The 19,141-nt window shown below is 39.5% G+C and overlaps 1 protein-coding gene across 1 annotated transcript; it reads right to left on the bottom strand.

Moving 5' to 3' along the window:
* Nucleotides 1-268: 268 nt before the first annotated feature.
* Nucleotides 269-12,899, bottom strand: gps1 (G protein pathway suppressor 1). Its single transcript, XM_085156976.1, is given in 16 exon segments — nt 269-1,450; nt 2,182-2,316; nt 2,402-2,539; nt 3,285-3,365; nt 5,938-6,043; nt 6,145-6,239; nt 6,507-6,592; nt 6,786-6,846; nt 6,968-7,045; nt 7,556-7,603; nt 7,605-7,692; nt 7,943-8,107; nt 8,443-8,624; nt 8,878-8,892; nt 8,894-8,971; nt 12,748-12,899. Coding segments are annotated over 16 exon segments (1,464 nt in total). The 5' UTR covers nt 12,781-12,899; the 3' UTR covers nt 269-1,375.
* Between the last annotated feature and the right edge of the window lie 6,242 nt (nt 12,900-19,141).

Below are 19,141 nucleotides of genomic sequence, written 5' to 3'. Positions count from 1 at the left end.
CCATGCAGCTGAAAAATGTTTTTTGCAGACCTGTGTTACAACTTTCACTAATGTTTACATTAACTTGGATTGTGAAGTTGGTGTGGCTTCACTGCAGAGTCTATTTCTTATTAATGGGCTGCATGCTACAGGTATTTAAGGTGGCATTATTTAGACCATTGCTTAAAAGACCATGGCTATAACCTTAGTCTTAGCTAACTGTAGGCCAATCTCCAACCTTCCTTCTATCTCTAATTCTTGAAAGAGAAGTGGTAAAACAGCTAACTGATCATCTGCAGAGGAATGGTTTATTCAAAGAGTTTCAGTCAGGTTTCAGAACTCATCACAGAACAGAAACGTCATTAGTGAAAGTTACAAAAGATCTTCATGTGGCCTCTGACAGTGCTCGTCCTGTAGACCTCAGTACAACACTGAATACTGTTGACAGTATTATTTTATTACAGAGATCAGAGCATGCCATGGGAGTTAAAGGTACAGAACTGCAGTCATTTGAACCATACCTAACAGAATATAATTTGTTCATGTAAACAGAGTCCTCTTCACACACAAAACTAATTGTGGAGCTTCACAGGGTTCTGTGCTAGGACCAATTTGGTTTCACTTAGGCAGTACTATTAGAAAACATAGCATATATTTTCATTGCTATGTAGACGATCGCCAGCTCCATCTGTCAATGAAGCCCAAGGACATATGGCAATTAGTTCTTAAGAGACAAAATTCAGATAAAACTGGTGTGCATATTAGAAAAAACAGGAACCAAAGTTGTATTTTTGTTTTATTTTTTCACTTCGTTTCAGCAGACTGTCTCAAGCTAATTCAAGCTGAATTTCAGAGCTCATATACTGTCATTGAAATAGCAGTCAAAATCAACATAAATATATTCCCACGTACCAGGTTTACCCCCCCCCCCCCCAAAAAAAAAGCCCAAAAGACAAGGGACAACTGTGTCCTCACCAGCACAGTACTGGTGGAAAACAAATACTGGCTCCAGCTGTTGGTTGGATAATTCTTTGATAACAACAGAAAGGGGCACAAATAAACAGAGATTAGATGGGTTTGGATAGGTGTTTTTTTATTTTAAAACTTTCTATTAATGAGGTCTCAAAGTGTAAGCAGAGCAAAGTGCATCTCCTACCAGTAACTTACAGCCTAAGTGCTGAGCTTTCATTCAAAACACATTTTCATTCTGTCTGCATCTCCATGTCAGACAAACAAAAAGTTTGCTCCCTGTCACCTGACAGAAGAAGAGAAGTGGTTTTTATCTGTCTTTATGCTGCATCTTGTTTCTGCGTTCAGCTCACAGACGGTGGGTGGGGTGGTGTGTGTTGCAGAACAGTGAACCTTCCCCTTTGCGCTACAGCTGTTCACTTCTTCCTCACATGTTGGTGCTCATCCTGGTCTGACTGTTGGCTGGTGTGAGTTCACCCTGGCTGCCTTCTCTGGGTGGAGACTGAGAACAGGAGGAAACAAGTAAGGCACTACTCTTGTTCAACAGCATAGCTATAAACTCTGTAACATTGAATAACAGATGAGGTTCAAAAAAGAAAGAAGACTTTAAAAATCTTAACAGAATATTAAAACCCCGAGTCCAACAACCATCAGGAGCTAGTCTTAGTTACTGCCAGCAATGTTGACCAAGTTCTTGCAAATGTGGTCGAGGAACCGAATGGCTGGTGGCAATGAGCCAGATACCCCGTACTCCTGAAGCACCCACTAAAAGAATACTCCAAGGGCCTTGACAAACTCAGAGCAAGTCCCATCCGCCCCAGGTTCCCTGCCATTAAGGAGTTGTTTAACTACCTCAGTGATTCCATTGTGGAAGGCGTGTCAGTGGGATTAAGTATTCCTTCACCAACCACCTCTATCCTTAGTTAAAGTCAGTAGCACTCCACCCGCACTATGTATCATGCCAGTAGATAACTGGTTTCTCCTCCTGAGTCACCCAATCCAATTTTAGAAACCCCCCTCTGTTAATATTAATACTGTAATCTGTACCGTTCATTAATTTACAATCAAATACATTTTAGATATGCCATTAAAAAGAAGCTCATCACCAAATCACACGAAATTTACTGTAGTCAGACTTGATAATAACCTCTACCTCAACACAAAGAACATTATGAACAACTGAAAAAGAAAAAAGTTATTCACTACAATGTGAAGAGAAGAAAATGTTTCTACCTTGACGTGAATCTGGTTGCGCAGCACAGCAGCTCGGAGAATCATGGCTTTGGCTCGTCTCTGGAACTCTTTGCCCATATGAAGAGACTTCTCAAATGTGGTGCTCCTTTGGTCGACGTCCCTCGCATACAGAATCTACGAGCAGGTCAGAGTCCCAGTTTGTCAGGGTTCAAACAAAAAAGTACCTGTGGCAACGGTTTGATGTGTGCAGCGTTTTCACCTTGCTGTGGGAGTCGATACGTGCATTAATGAGACCCTCCAGTATGAGCTGGGTGAGCTCGTCCTCCAGAGCTGTTACTGTTGTGTTGAACGCCTGAGCCATCTTGGTCATGTCTGCTGACACGTAGGGGCTGAAATACTGGGAGGAGGAAAAAAAACAGAAAACCCACACACAAGAAAAATATCAGTGCTCAAAAAGATCACACTTGAAAAAGTTAGTACAAAGTACAAAGATTTATAGTGATTACATTATTTTGGTCAATCATCTTTCTCAGAAATGCCTGTGCATGTTAAACAGTATTACATGTATATGAGATGCTTCCTTGTAACCAACACTATCATCTTCATTTACAGATCACAACACTTCACTAAACCTGTCAGCAGCTGCAGTGCCATCGTGTTACCACAAGCCAAACACACACAGCACAGTACTGCTGACTGGATTTAGGCAATCAAACTGTGAGACAACACTGCCACCATCAAGTCACAATAACTGCAGATGAAACAGATTCCCCCTAATATCCAGTACTCAGATATTCAAAAACTGCGTAAATCCATTAACAGTGACAGTCATTATGACAGACAAGTGAAACTAGTAAAACTTTCAAATACCTAATATTTTATGTGACTATTTGTTGTCTCAAATATACACATTCCCTTGTCTTTGCTTTGTTTTTTTGAAGCCAGTGATGGTAGGATGTAATGTGTTACTATTGGATAAAGGTGGCAGCACTACACCAATGCAGGGGGCAGGGTTAGGGTTACCTAACCCTTCATCCTGCCACGGCTACTATTTAAACACCCTGTTTTGTCCCCCCCCCCCCAAGAATCAGCAGCAACTTCATTATCCTATGCACGGTCAGTGTGTATGCAGTATGTCTCACCTGAATCAGGGCTCTGTTCCTGATCTGGCTGTACAGTGTCTTGACATGTGGTGCCAGGTACATGTCCAACAGGAGGTTATCCTGCAAGAAACAGCACAATCATATACTGCACTTTCTGTTTGTGTGTGTGCGCTCACATTATGTGACAACGGAAGCACACACTCTACTTTGACGCATGTGTAGTGTTACTTCAGGGGTGGGCAGTTCATTTTCTCTACTGGCCACATTAGAAAGTGAGGAGGCCACATCAACAAGCTGAACTCAGTTCTGGTCACTATTAATTTATGTTTCGCTTTTCTTTTTGGTCTTGAACAAATGTATTAAAGTCAGGTACAATGTCTGAGCCTTCCATTCTGCATCTGAGAGCTCTGAAATATACTCGCCTCTCTCTTCAGAAGACTCAATTTTGGTTCTTAGGTTCCTACCCTTTAGTACTTTGAACAGGCAAAGCCAGCTGATAGCTGTGTAGTAGCCTATATCACCATGTGTTACATGTCTGTGACTCAGTGCTCTTACCCTGATAAAGTTAACTATTTGAAATGGAGTGGGTCTTAGCAGGCTGTTCGATATAACGATATATATCGGATGACGATATAAAAACATCTATCGTTTCATTTTACGCTATTGTTTGTTTTGCGGTGTCGCAAAATAAACTGTTTACGGCAATATTTTTTTCATTGTTTTGATGGTCACTGTAGTGGCTATATTAATTTCTTAAAGTTCTCTCTTTCTCTTATATTTAATATAACCACATGGACAGGCGCCTGTTTTTATGGGTTGTTGTTAGCAACAACGACGGTAACACCACTGCATGTCCGCTTGTTTATTTTCCACATAAACCTTTCACAATAAAGCTCAAGATCCTGTTGAGAATTTTCAAAATAAAATGAATCCTGTGAAAAAGTATGCAGAGTATTGACGGATGAGAAGCAAAAAACAAAACAAAAAAAAAAAAAGAGTCGTCAGGTGCTAAAAAATAAGCCTTAGACTCAAATGTTAGAACAGGCTTTCCCCGCAGCACGCCGTGCAATAAATACTCACAAAGAAAACAGCGGCCGTTACAACCTATGTCTAAAAATGTGTAGTTTCATGCATCGGTTAAAACACTCGACTCCAGATACACGACGCCCAGCTGGAAACACTTCACCTACCCGAGATTCACAGAATTTACAGAACATATTAAATTTTTTGTGATTTATATCGTTATCGGGACGATAGATATTTTATATCGGGATATGAGATTTTGGTCATATCGCACAGCCCTATCCTGTTCAAAGATATTTTGTATGTAGACAGAAGCAACCAGTGATTACAGGATTAGTAGCACGTTTAGATGACCTGCTTCACCTCCTGAGCTACAGTTCCTCATCAACAACATGGTTAATTTTTAGCACTGATATACACAACACATCCTGTTGTTTTATACAGTGCAAAACTCAAATTATTTTCAGCTCCAAGTTAATTTTAAAGTTAATTAACAAAACTGAGTAACTGAGTTGCATAAATATCATAGCTCTCATCCAGAACTAGGGTCTGCTTTGTTTTTCAACCGCAGCTCCAGATTTCCTGCAGGGGCCCATTCTCATATTCTTCCAAACACACTTTGATAAATTCAGAGAATGAGTTAGTGTTGTGTGTTTGTAGTGATAGTGTGATGAAGCCCTTTCAGTCTGTTGAACCTTTCTGGACAGTTATTTGCCTACAGGCAGATCACACCATTCAACTGCTTATTTGGAAGTACTGACATCTGCTGGTCATTCGATGTACAGCAGCCCTGCTGTGATAATAGATGTGGACCACATACCAGTGGATATGCAAACGTAATGATGTGTCAGTTGTAGAATAGCTATATGAAGTGCTGTATAATATACACACATATACCTCTAACCATCTGTGAGAAGATCTCTGTTATTATTGAGCGATAGCATATCAAAATGCTCCCAAACTGCTGATATTTTTCACCTTTTTGGTGGCTCCATAATGTGCTTACAATCTCCTTCCAAGCTCATTATGATCCTCAGAATCACCTCAGATCCAGTTCATACAAAAGGTACTTCCCGTGTCTTTTCATCAGCTCAAACAGGGCCTCGTTTATCTTTGGTCAAGTGATATTCTGAGGAAAGATACGGGTCATGACATAGGCTTCCTCGGCTCTACACAGGCCTCAGGGCTTCAGTGTCAGACATAACAACACTACCTGCTAGCAAAGGTTCAGCTTTCCATTCCTAGTGAGTGAAGTTCTTGTATTTCTCTGAATGTTTAGTCTTGCAATGGAGACTCAAAATTCAATCCTTAAGCACAGTAATTTGTGCTACCAGAACTTGCATGATGTATACCTTTATACATTTGAATTCTAACCCACTGACCTCTTAAGGGCCAGTAAGGGACAACTAAATGGTAAATGGCCTGCATTTGTATAGCGCTTTTCTAGTCCCTAAGGACCCCAAATCGCTTCACACTACATTCAGTCATTCACCCATTCACACACACATTCCCACACTGGCGATGGCAAGCTACATTGTAGCCACAGCTGCCCTGGGGCGCACTGACAGAGGCAAGGCTGCCGGACACTGGCGCCTAAAGGACCAGATGTGGCCCAGGACCCAAACAATGGCCAGTTTTTTGTTAGTTTAAAAACCTTTCATGCGCTAACCTTCATTTCATCCAGTAGCTTGAGACAGGATGCATATTTAGACTCGTAGAACTTGAAGATAATGTCACGAATTTGAGGTTCCAACTCTAGAAATAACTTAAAGGAGCTAGGAAGAAAAAAAAAACCATAGATACAAAGTATTAGCATGGATTGCTGTCCATCACTAGAACTGATTTCTATCCAAGAAATATTTGTACACCAGCCTACCTGCTGGAGATGACGTTGCGCTGAAGCTCCTGTCTGTCAAACGTGGCCAAAGCACACAAGCCCCCATACACAGCTACATTACTGGGCGACAGGAGCTGCAGGGAATACACATAATGATATTTCTCCCATCAATTAGACTCATGTATAGATGCTCATATTATGTCCGACATTTTTAGGATCCAAACACACTGGTTGAGGTGTACATGTAACCATGTAAGTTATTAATACATGGTTACAAATGAAAGAGGATGGAAGACATGTGGGTGATATTCCTTTTTTTAAAATCTGAGATGCTAATGCTTTAGTGCAACACCCAGTGCAATGGTGCATGTTACATCTTCAGTTTTCATGTACGAGCTCACCTCTGGACAGTCACAGTGGTCAAAGGAAGCCTGCAGGAAGCACTTGGCAGCTGGCTTGTATTTTCGAGAGGCCAACTCGGCCAATCCTGATGCACCAACAAGCAAGATGAACAATATACTGGAAATCAGGTCACATTTTTCCAAACTTCATAAATACAAGACCAATATTGGTTAACAGAAGGCAACCTCTTCAAAAATCACACACACCCCCACACACACACACACACACACACACACACACACACACACACACACACACACACACACACACACACTCACCTGCAGCACACTTTAATTTGGTGAGGACAGCTTGATTTTGACTATCTCGCTCTCCTCTTTGCTTTTAGGGGGGAGGAGAGCAAAAAGAAAAAATTTACTATAAATATTTTATTACTCTTCTTAAAAGGCTGGACACAATATATAAAATAAAAGAGATGCTGAAGTATGTAAACTGTGCTCACCTCTGCAATTTCTGGTGTGGACTCTGCCTTATTGACGTAGCTCAGCACGTGCGACCAGTTCTGGAGGTAAACACTAACCTGTGAATGCACAATTTAAGTCACAAAGACTTTGTTTACTCACGTGCTTAATCAGACAATTCAATGTCTGTAAAAAACAAACAAACAAGCAAAAATAACCCAAAAGATTCTGTTGTGTGTAACAACTTTTCCAGGTTTTCGAATTCTGTTAATTGGCTGTGCAGTGCTATCTGTAGAAAACTACAGTGACACTGAAAGTGTCTTGGCACAATTCAGTCTAAGTTATATAGTTCCCAGTACATATAGGTCTGTGTACTGGGTACTATAGCTGGGAGAAAGTCTGGAAGTGCTGACATGCACACAGATTTCAGTAAAGTGAAACATCTTGGGCAAATACTCATATACTTTTCTGATGTGCAGAGTTTTGCCAGAACCAGGTTTCTAAGTTCAATATAAACTTCATCTCTCAATTGTAATAAGAATTGTGATAAGGCTAATAATCCCTGGACAATTGTGTCAATGGAAACAGTGACTGCAGCAGCAGAGCACTGTGCTTCCTTCCTGCTGTACCTTGATGACATTTAGACACATGTTAATGACATGCTTAGCACTGGTGCAAGTAGTCTCTGGCTCGAGAGTAGCACTTCAGAGCATTACTGAGGTCACCACAGTCCAGATAATGGTCCCCCAGGTCATCATGGCCTCTCCTGGGGAGAAGGGATGGAAGGTGAGGAGACGGCAGACATCCACAAAAACAATGTTATCTGAAAATGACCAATCTGCTCATCAAAAAACTTTGACCCTCACTAGTTTTGTATATATTTATTATTGTTCCATCAAAAAAAACTGAGACAGCACCTCTCCTTCTGCTTCTTAGCTGGATTACTGATCTTATTCAATGTTCAGTTGGTCTTAAGCTTAAACTCTAGATTAACAGTAATGCTTTTGCAACCACACCTGATGCTCTCTTTGATGGAGTTGCCCTTGTAGTTCTTAAGATCCGTATCTAGTTTCTCCAGTTTAAGCAGAGCCTTTTTTCTGGTCGATTCAGCCCAAGCTGAGTCCAGGGGAGGGGGAACAACCCCTCCTTCAGGAACTGTGTCTGGCACACCCTGCACTTCCCTTTAGGTGGAGCCCAGGAGAAAGAAAAAAAAAAAAATCACACAGAAATATTTACAAATCTAGAAAATGAACAATTTGCAGGCTGGGAGTCAAGACTTTCCAAGCCTAATTTTAAATGTAGCAATGCTGTTTTGCTTATCCATAATGAAGCACATGTGATATACAACACCTAAGTTTTTGTTTGTACTGTTTGAATCATGCTGTTCTTTACTACACCAACCTGTGCTACAACGCAGGATTTAAGGATTTAAGGATTTGGGAATGTCTTGTTAAAAAAAAAGCAGCTCTGTCCAAATGGAAGCACCCAATTGCTGGGAGAGGACTAGAAAGAATACCGTGTGGCCTCTGTGAGTTTGCGGTGAATCTCTTCGTAAGTGTCAACATTGAAGGTCCTCTGAACAAAGGTGAGCGCCATCTTCAGGGCCTCCACTCGGAGCTGAGGGCAGTGCTCAGCAATGAACTGCAGTCTCTCAATGCGCATTAATCCACTATAACTGGTCGCATACTGCTCCAGATCCTGCACAGACAAGGAGTGAAACATCTGTTCAAAAACATGTCAGAACTGCTCCGATTAAACAGTGAGGTAACACTTTCATCAGTGGATGATATAGCTCTCGCATGTACAAGGATTGTAGCTAACTTTTCGTTCATTCACACCCAGAACAGTTTACAGAACAAGAATCAATTAGCAGCAGGAATCTGCGTCACATGAAACATTACAAATAAAATAAGATTATTGGGATATATGTAACCAGTTTGTGAGACAATACCAGTGTGGGGTTCTCCCACAATATAGTTGGTGTCTGGAGCATTCTGCTGGTCCTCCTGGGGATCTGCATCAATCTGCATGGGCTCCACAGACCCCTTAGAAATAGATCACATACATAGTTTTGTTAGGTTCAAACAACAGACCTGATCTGAACAGACCAGTAGTTCACTGGTGCTTAAACCTCGTACTGGTAGTTTACTATGTCGGAGTAACTGTACAGGAAACAATGTCCTATAATGGATACGCAATATGTTCAGTGGAATAAGTGGGCACAGCCCCCCCCAAATTCCTCGATGCTTTTATGCCTTTATGTTGAAAATGCAAAACAGGCGCAGTGATTTTTTGAAACATATGCAAACATAAGCTTTTCTTGGATGGCAGCCGTCTTTTGTTCCATTCTCTGTCAAGATGATACCACACTGCTTTAATAATGTTGAGCTTTGGAGAGGACAACCCCTACATGACAGGAAAACACAGTGGAATGACTAAGGCAGAGCTTCCCAAAGTGTGGGGCCCGCCATTGCGCAGTATGAAAGGGGGAGAAAAAACAAAAACCGCTTGGACACTGCTAGCACGGGGCGCCCACACAAACGCAAAGCAGGAGATGAAGCATCGCTGAATATGTTTCAAAACAAACTTCATTCTAAGCCAAAGATTAGAAAATATGATGAAGCATATCTTCCCTTTGGCTTCACCTGCACCTGATTAGTTGTTATTTAGTGTTTAGTTGTGCAAACACTACTGCTTATTTGTCCCCGCCCTCCTTTGTCCTCCTGTTTTCCCCGCCCCCAACGAGGAGTTAAACAGTTTGATGGCGTGTGGGGAAAAGGAGTTTTTAAGTCCTAGACATGGGGAGAAGCAACCTGACGCTGAGCAGACTCCTTTGGTTATTTATGACCATGCAGAGGATGCCCAACACTGTCCATAATGTCTAGCAGTGTTTTTTAGTGTCCTCTTCTCTGCCACTGTCACCCAGTGTCCAGCTTCATGCCGACCACAGAGCCAGCCTTTCTTATTAGTTTGTCCAGCCTGGATGAGTCCGTCTTTGCTTGTGCTGCTCCCCCAGCACACCACAATATAGAAGAGTACACCGGCAACCACCGAGGAAAGCCTCCTGTGGAAATACAGTCTGCTTTTGGCCCTTTTTTATACAGGTGTTGCATGTTGTATGACCAGTCCAGTTTGTAAGTGTACATTTTTCAGTTACAGCTACATTTTTCGCCAATCTTATGTTTTCTAAAAAGGTCTTGCATGGTTGAAAATCTGACTTTCTGCATTCATAATTATAACAACTTTGGTCGAATCAAATACCACTCACTGAAATGCAGCAGCTGTATCTCTCAAATCCTGTATCAGGTCTTTGCTGGATTTATTCCTATTTCTTGAGGACATGACTTTCACACAATGTTCATCTCCTGTAGGTAGTTTTTATGCCAGCCACATCTGTTGTCCAAGCAGCATTCCAAAATAAGCCAAATTTTGGCTAGTAACATCTTTGGGAAACACACTGTTTTTTTGCAAACTACAATTTTATGCTTGTCAAATTATATTACAGAACAGGACAATTATTAGTCTCCCTATGAGTTTCTTTCTTTCTTTCTTTTTAATAACCTTAAGTGCTGTTGGCAACGTTTCCAATCTTAGTTTTACGTTGGCTGCTTAGAGTATTTGACTTTGCACACAGAAATATGATGAAATATGAAAACAGTAGGGCCAAACTTTATAACTCCCTGATCCTAACAGCTAAATGTGAATCCTTTTTGCTGGATAACAGCCTGCAGTGATTTGTTTTCAACACACCTCCCAAGCAATCCCAAACCATTGTTCAATGGCAATTCTCTTAAGTGCCTCCAGCAGATTTTCAGTGATATTAAAGTCAAAAATTTGTGCAGGCCAGTCAGAGAAAATTAGTTGAGATTTAACAAGTCAAGATTTTGACTTGTTTGCGATTACTTTTTGTTGTTGCAGTGTTGGGGTCAAAATCTTCCCTGTGGCAACCAAAATGGTACTCAGGATCAAGTATTTTCCTGCGTATCAACATCAAGTATAAAATCCTAGTATCCCAACAACCCCTAGCTTCCAGTATGCGTAGTTTTTGTTGAGCAAAATTCAATCTGGCTTGAAGATGTTTCGTCTGTAGAAGTGACATTTTTCCTTGGTCTGCAACCTTAAAGTTCATTTCTTTGGAGTGTTCTAGTGATTGTCTTCTTTGAGACTACAATTCCGGACATGGCTAAATCATTCACTGGTATTGTTAGGACAATCATTTTCTTTCCAGTCTTTTAATCTTTGGCTTCCTACCTCTACTATTCTTGTTCTGAACTATGTAGCCAACTTTGAATTACTGATGGTATTTCTCACTTAAGTGTTTTGACACTCGAAAACACTGATGATGTTGTATATCCGTCTCCTGCTTTGTGAGCACCAACAACTTATTTTCTCAAATGTAAACTGTTTTCTTTTGTTTTTGGCATGACACTTTCTCAAGTGACAGCTCAAACCCTTGCTGAGCTTAACTTGATTTTACAAGCTTTCAGCATTACAACATTACAGCACGTCATTGCACATCAGTGGTTTGGCTATGGCTCAATAAAAGGTTTTTATTATTGAGCTTCAGCTGTGAATGCCTTCTCACAAAGATAACTGCATAAAAGCTATTGAAACAATGTATTCATGTCCAGCTGTTGGACAGCTGATGCCTTCTCTTTCCGGTAAGCAAAGAAATAATGTACCTTCATATAGCTTCCTGATGGACAGAGCTAACTCTAAACCTCAACTTAGTAACTTGAAAATTTGAGATACCCAAATTTAAATTTTAAGCTATTTTCTTACAATTGTGCCATTTTCTATAAATCCTGACTTATTAACTGAAGATTTTGAAATACCCAGTTCAACATTATGAGTTATGAATAGCAAATGATTTGTTTTGTCGTTTTTTCCATTGCCATAAACAAGCTTACATGGGCCTGGCAGAGAACGAGACACAAATATCATGCTTAGGATGGACGGGTTCCTGGTGTAAACAACAGGCATTTAACATTAGCTTGGCGCTAGCAAAGTGATACACTAAAAGATGGTATATTCTGGAGTTTATCGACGTTGAAATTAAGCTATTCTTGACAACGGATACTTCTTACATATGTAATAATTGTGTTGTCTACTTATGGTGCTAGTAACTGCTATCCGGAGCGAACGAGCATGACAAGCTGCCAACAACAGGATATTAGGTATACTTCCGTTAGCTTAAGGCTACGACCATAAACACAACTGGTTCTTTAGTGTACTCCAAGTGCTGTGTTATACAGAGACTGGAACTTGCCATATCTGTGGCTCACTTTAAAAGCCAACCGCGAGCGTCACGCGTCGTTTTATCATTTAGGTGCGTTAACACCAGCGCTGTAAATGTTGTTAGCTAACCGAGGCCTTCAGTCAATTGTAATCCTTGAGTTCTGCTCCACTTCATAAAGCTTCATATCGGTTTTACGTAGAAGGGCTTCAGGAAATGTGCATTTTAACATGCTTCGTGACATTTTAAGGGCCACTCCTCATTTCGGCATATGGCATTACACTAATCAGAAATTACCTCTAGATGTCTAACACATTAGCTGTTCCTTCGCTGTAACTCTTTTAACATGTAAAAGAGATAAATGGATTGTGTTTTACACACTTATGGTGCCTAGTACATGCCTATTAAACACAATAAACAACTACTGCGTAAGTGGTCTGTAATTGTGATTTTTAACCATGACAACCGTAACTACAAATTCAAAGCTAACCTAGCCTGCTAAACGCTAGCTAAGGTGGCAGAGTTTCCAGCAGTCTTTGCTAAATAAAAAAACAAAAAACATTTTAAACAGCATTTTTAACTCACCTGAAAGTTAAACACTTGCACGGGCAAAGGCATCTTATGTTTGTCTCACTTAAGAATTGGTGTCTTTGAGGGGGTGGGGGGTGGAATTGTAGCATGAAGACATAAATGTCTGGCGGACAGTTCAGCAGCCAAGCCGGACTGGGTTGGATCTCCAACTACTGGTGGGAGGTGGGAACTGCAACGGTAACTAATTAATTAAGAGCAAGGAAACTGAAAAAGAAAACATTGGTATAGAAAAATATTGAGATTGAAGAAAAATGAAACTGAAATCTGTTTTTCAGTTTAATCAATGACTGTTTTAATCATGTGTCGCTGTTTTGGCCAGTGGGGGAGGGGACGAAAGGCGCTTTTCTGCTGAGTCTTAACGGTAATTTGCATATAATTTGCATCCAGCTGACAATTAGCTAACCACCTTAACTGAACAACTTTGTAATGGATGTTACGAGTTAATTAAACTGAAAAATGGATTGAAAAAAGATAGATTGAAACTGGAAAAAAAGTTGCAAGCGAAAACAAAAAAATTACAGTTTCAATTAATTGCTTTTCACTATCAATTTTTTTTCAGTTTCAATACAAGATTTTTCAGTACATTTGTTTTAGTTACAATTTTTTTTTCAGTTTCAATATTTTTTTCGGTTTCATTTCAAGGTGGCATCGTTCTGATCCCATACCAACAAGGATTAAATATATTATGTGGGTTAAATAGATGATTTTCCAATCCCTTCTATAAAGCTGCTATAAAAGGTGGAAATTAGTGAGTCAATCTAACCATTATCATTAAGATGAAAAAATGTCTACTAACCTCTAGATTTAGCCAGTCCATCATTATGGCTCACTCCAAGCTTTATCAAAGTTTTGCAAATGAACCAGTTTATGTTGCACTAAAATACCTGGTTGTAAATAACACAACATTTGTATGTGCCAGCTTGTTTTCCAAGAAGCTTCAGAAAAACAAGCAAGAAAACGTGATTTATAGATTCAATATCTGATTTAATGTTTACAATGAAATAAGGCATAGACGTAAGCTTTAAATTTAGAGTCCATAAAATTTCAAATGCTGAGCAGCCCACAGCTCTATGGAGGGCCAGGAGTGAAACTGAACAACAAAATGAATTAATTAAATACGCCATTAAATAATTAATTCAATGTTTAATTAATTAATTCAGTAAATATATCAATAATTTATTAAATGGCCCTTAAACGTTTGTCTTTCTTATCCTCCCTAGCTGGTGTCTGTTCTAAGCCTTTTATGTCCACTGTATATCGGCCATCTTTGAACAGAGTCGGTGGTTTACGACACAAACTGTCTGCCATCTATAATCCAGTTTTAAGATTCGACCCTAGAACTGGAGAAGCTTCTTGGATGAGAGGTGAAACGTCTTCAACCAACTTAAAGAAGTTCAGACGCTTTTCTTTCCAAGCTCCTTAGAATTTATTAAATACCCATTCATTTCATTTAAAACATTTTATTATTTTCACTTTTAATTAATTATTAGCACAGTTAATTAATTATTTTATGATGTTTTTATTGAATCCCTTTTGGCATTCCTGGCCCTGCGGATGTGTTCTTGAATTAATTTTATCTGTCAGCCTCACCCATCAAATTTAGGGGGCAGCGTTAATGCTGCCGCTGCAGCTTGTCTAACATCTGATTGGTTACTGTGCAAAGTTAGTCAAGACAGGTCGATCCCAGATAATCAATCGCTATAAACTGGTGGTAGTGTAGACCTGGGGCAGCCAGGTATCCCAGAATGCATTTCAAAACACAAGCTGCAATGGGGATGGCGCTCTGTAAGTGAAGTTTTAAAATACCCTGTTTTTCCATTACCAATTACACTTTTAATATTGTTTTACCCGCAAATGTAGTGGCGTAATCTTCACATATCTGGTCTGGTTGTCAACATAGAACAGAAGTGAGCCAATGTTTTTGGAGGTGGGCAGATGGCGCTCAACATAACGTAATGTCACAGCAATATTCTGCACAAAATTAGTAAATTTAGTGTGTTTCCTCAGACCAGAGCTGCTCAGATTTGTTTGGCTCAGATTAAAGTTACGTTTCATAACTGCGTAGTTTTACTGAAGTTTAATGTCTCACTGGAGCACAGGTTAGACTCAACTATTCACTTTTCTTTATTATCTGCTGTTCTTATGTGTTGGGGTTTTTTTTTTTTCATTTTGAATTAAAACTAATATTAAAAATCTTTTTTATACAAGGAGGAAAGAGAAGGCGCATTTGCACTGGGAAGAGACACATCTGAACCAGCATGCTGATCATGAGGACTCCAGCCTGTCCAGAAATGATTACATTAAGTGTTTTTAATATTTATTCAACTGTATTCTAAGCACCAGCTGTCTGTTAGATTTTTCAGAGTTTAATAAAATAAAAATAAAGTCAGATACTTCTAAACTATTAATTATCCAATTTAACTTATAAATCAGCTGGAAGCGCCACGTTTTCATTCTGTCTTTTATTTACAGAATGTTTTAAGTGGTGATATGATGGGGGAATATGTTTTATATGAGCAGCGTGCAGCCGGCTGTAGTAAAATCACTGAATAAAGAGCAAACACTAGGGTGATACTAGGGTGGGCAGACATCTCTGAAATCATCGAAGCACTTTGGCAAATAGGCTCTGTCTTGACAAACCGACCAGATACCTGAAGATTAAACCACTACATCCTTGGCTAAAAAATATTAAAAGTGTGTTTGGTGACACAGAAACAGGTGATTTCAAAGTACAGTTCAGTTTGTTTGCACACCCACTAACAGAATGGCCACCAGGCCAAAGCAATGGATTTGTCAGTGTTAACCCCGCCCCCTGATTTTGATGGGTGAGACTGACAGATAAAATTGAACACAGCCAGAGGGCCAAGAGTACGGTGGCCCTGAGAGGCCAAACGGACTGCAACTTCAGAAAACACTTGCAAAAAGAAAAATGCTGCAAAAAGAAAAACACTGCACTTCAACTTCAAGAAAAACGCTGCACTGCAACTTCAGAAAACACATGCAAAAAGAAAAATGCTGCAAAAAGAAAACACCTGCAAAAAGAAAAACGCTGCAAAAAGAAAAACGCTGCAAAAAGAAACACCTGCAAAAAGAAAAACGCTGCAAAAAGAAAAACACTGCAAAAGCCACACAAAAAACACAACAGATATAGGAAAAAAGCACAATGGAAATGTTTCTGGGGAGACAATAACCCGACAGACCAGTTTGCTCGAACCAAAACATGTATGTATGGCTGTATCCCAATTCAGGGTCTGCAGCCATAAAAGTACGCAGCCTTAACGGTCCTCAAGGGTCGCGTACTCAAAGACCCGCTAAGGCCGGAAGTGCAAGGCTTGTAGGCTTGTGAAATGGGACGGTCTAGCCTCGCACTGCCCAGGTTGCCTAGCAACCATGATACTAACAGCTGGAAACGTTTCATACAGCTTTTGTTGACAGAAATGAAGGAGAACTATATTTTGTTTGTCTGTTTCTACATGAGCTTCTGTGTGATTTCATAAGTTCCGAGGCTGAGACCACAGGACTGTAAAACATGATTGTTGGGCTTCATTTCTGTACTGAACAGTCATTTTAAGATTAGCTAGTAAATAAACAATTAGCTAATGTTGTTCATGAGATTAAAGTCATCTCACCTTGGTAGTGTAAATATAATATGGCCAATATTATAGTTATTATATTAATCATTATTAGTTATTACAGCAGTGAGTTTGAACTCTGTGTCAAATACTGAGCTTCAGTAAAGAGTCAAGTTGCATTTATTTATATGTCCTATCACGCTTAAATCTTCACTCAAAGATAAGTATCTTTGACAGTGTATCGATAGATGTATTATGATATAAGAGACAAATATTGTTCTTTTAATATGTTGGGCATTACTAAATTTGGCTCAGTGCTTACAAATGTGTAAAAAAGAAAATGTACAAGCTGTGATAACTGTTTCTGATAGAAGTGAAGAGTAGACTGATATATTAAATAATCCTTTATTGGGTGAGAAAATCATACCATGTCATAACTTAAGTCATACGGATAGATATCAGAGCCTTAAACAGGCTGACTTCTGCTAAATGGGTCAAACTGGGGCAGAAAGTATACAAACCATAACATCCTTATAGAATATGATGTAACACTATAGATCAACTTACCTCAGAATATATAAAGCATATAAACAGTTACAGCAATATGACGCAACAAACACAGCAGTACTACTAATCAAAAATACTCAAAGCTTCATAGAACTGAAACAAACATTTATTTTTAGATCCATTCTGCTGCTGATACATACTTTAGGTTTCTGAATATTAAACTTGTTTCTGTCTTTCATAGTGTGTAACTTGAAGGCCCTGAGTACTTTCTCCCACACTGAAAACACTGGAATGATAAAATTATTTGAACATTACCTAATAAGACCTGATTCAGGACAGACAATTAGTTATTTTATAACTTTTCTAGCAGTCCTTCACAAACAGGGAACAGTCTGTCTATTCTCTCCATCTGTCAGCTGCTGCTGGCTCTTCCTCCTCCTCTTCCCACACACTGCTGAGTTTGTCCTGGTGGATCAGCGGGGTGCAAAGCCTCACAGATGATGTGGCAGGCAGTGGGTCCCTTGGTCTGTCCCTCACTCTGGACCACTTGCAGTTGTCACATATGGAAATCAAATGTGTGATAAGCTGCAGGTATTCAAACACAGTGTAACTTATAAATACATGTTCAGACTTTTTTTACACAATCAGAGAGAAAGAAAAGGAGAGGAGAGTGTAGGACATACAGGTGACAGTCTCAGGTGTACACTGCTACAAAACAGCAACAAGAGAAGGAGGATTTAGTGTTTGTGTTATTACGAGTGCTAAACAAGAAGAGTTCCCAGATGGTACAGGTGGACACTAGTGTGACTCCTGTGATTAAAGCATCTTTCTTTCAGCTTAACGAGTGAACCGTCAGCTCGTTCAAACACACGTTAAAGTCCGTTTGGCTCGACACCACCGAACAGAGGCAACAATATAACATAGCTAACATTAACAGTGCAGTGGATCCTGCTTGTGCCGTGATATTCAGGACTGCAAACCGAGCAGCATTCAAGACTTTCAGCTTGTTGTGTTTGTGGATATATGACTGACTCCACAAAATCATCACATTCTCTGTAAGATTAAGGTCAACTATCGAACGGCGTATAAAGTAAAGGCTTTAAAACAAGGTAAACGCTGAAAGTACAAACATCACTAATGTCACATAACTTTGCCGGCATGTGGCCAACAGTAATGTTTTAATGTTCTTCATTATTAAACATTTGCACATACATAAGTGACATAATATTCAGTACTTACTTTTGAAAGTTTACTCTTTGGCCGCTCCGCTTCCACCGTTTTTTTCGGCAAAATTATCCACACCCACCGCCGCGCTATGAAGTCTGGGATATGTCTGGCCATGAAGTCTACACCGCCACATCCTTAAAATTCAGGGAAATGAAGGACGCATTTGAGGGCCGCATTTTGAGCAGCCTTTGAATTGGAACAGCCTTCGTCGCGTCGCTGTGACGTAATCGGCCTTAAAATGCGGCCTTTAAGGCTGCAGACCCTGAATTGGGTTACAGCCTATATTCCAGATATCTGTAGTATTATTAGAATCATATGATTACAACACATTTACTTCTCCTCCACTTCTTTGAAGTGTCTCCCAGTCCCAGTGCACTTGTTAGCATGTTTTGGTTCGTGCAACTGGTCCGTCGGGTTATTGTCTCCTCAGAAACATTTCCATTGTGTTTTTTCCTATTTCCGTTGTGTTTAGTGTGCTTTTGCAGCGTTTTTCTTTTTGCAGGTGTTTTCTTTTTGCAGCGTTTTTCTTTTTGCAGGTGTTTTTCTTTTTGCAGCATTTTTCTTTTTGCAGGTGTTTTCTGAAGTTGCAGTGCAGCGTTTTTCTTGAAGTTGCAGTGCAGTGTTTTTATTTTTGCAGCATTTTTCTTTTTGCAAGTGTTTTCTGAAGATACAGTCCGCTTGGCCTATCAGGGCCACCGTACAGAGTGCCAAAATGAATTAAATAAATACATCATTAAATAATTAATTAAATGTGTCAATAATTAAATAAAAACAATAAATAAATAAATGTGTCATTAATTAAATAAAATTGGAAATAAATAAATAATTTAATAAATGTTTTAAATTAAATGAAAGGGCATTTAATTAATTATTTAATGATGTATTTAATTAATTCATTTTGTCACTCCTGGTCCTCCTTCTTACAGTTTTCTCTTCTTTTACAGTTTTTCTATCAGTGTCGTACATTAATGTGTTTCACTCTGTGGATAACACAACTGTACGTTTAGCTTACAGACACGTTTTCTGGGAAACTGTGTAGGAACAGTTTATGTGATTGTTGTTTGAAATTAGTACTGAATGCT

Source organism: Neolamprologus multifasciatus, chromosome 4 (genome assembly GCF_963576455.1).
Source record: "Neolamprologus multifasciatus chromosome 4, fNeoMul1.2, whole genome shotgun sequence".
Classification (NCBI taxonomy): Eukaryota; Metazoa; Chordata; class Actinopteri; order Cichliformes; family Cichlidae; genus Neolamprologus; species Neolamprologus multifasciatus.
This window is presented reverse-complemented; position numbering and strand designations above follow the sequence as displayed.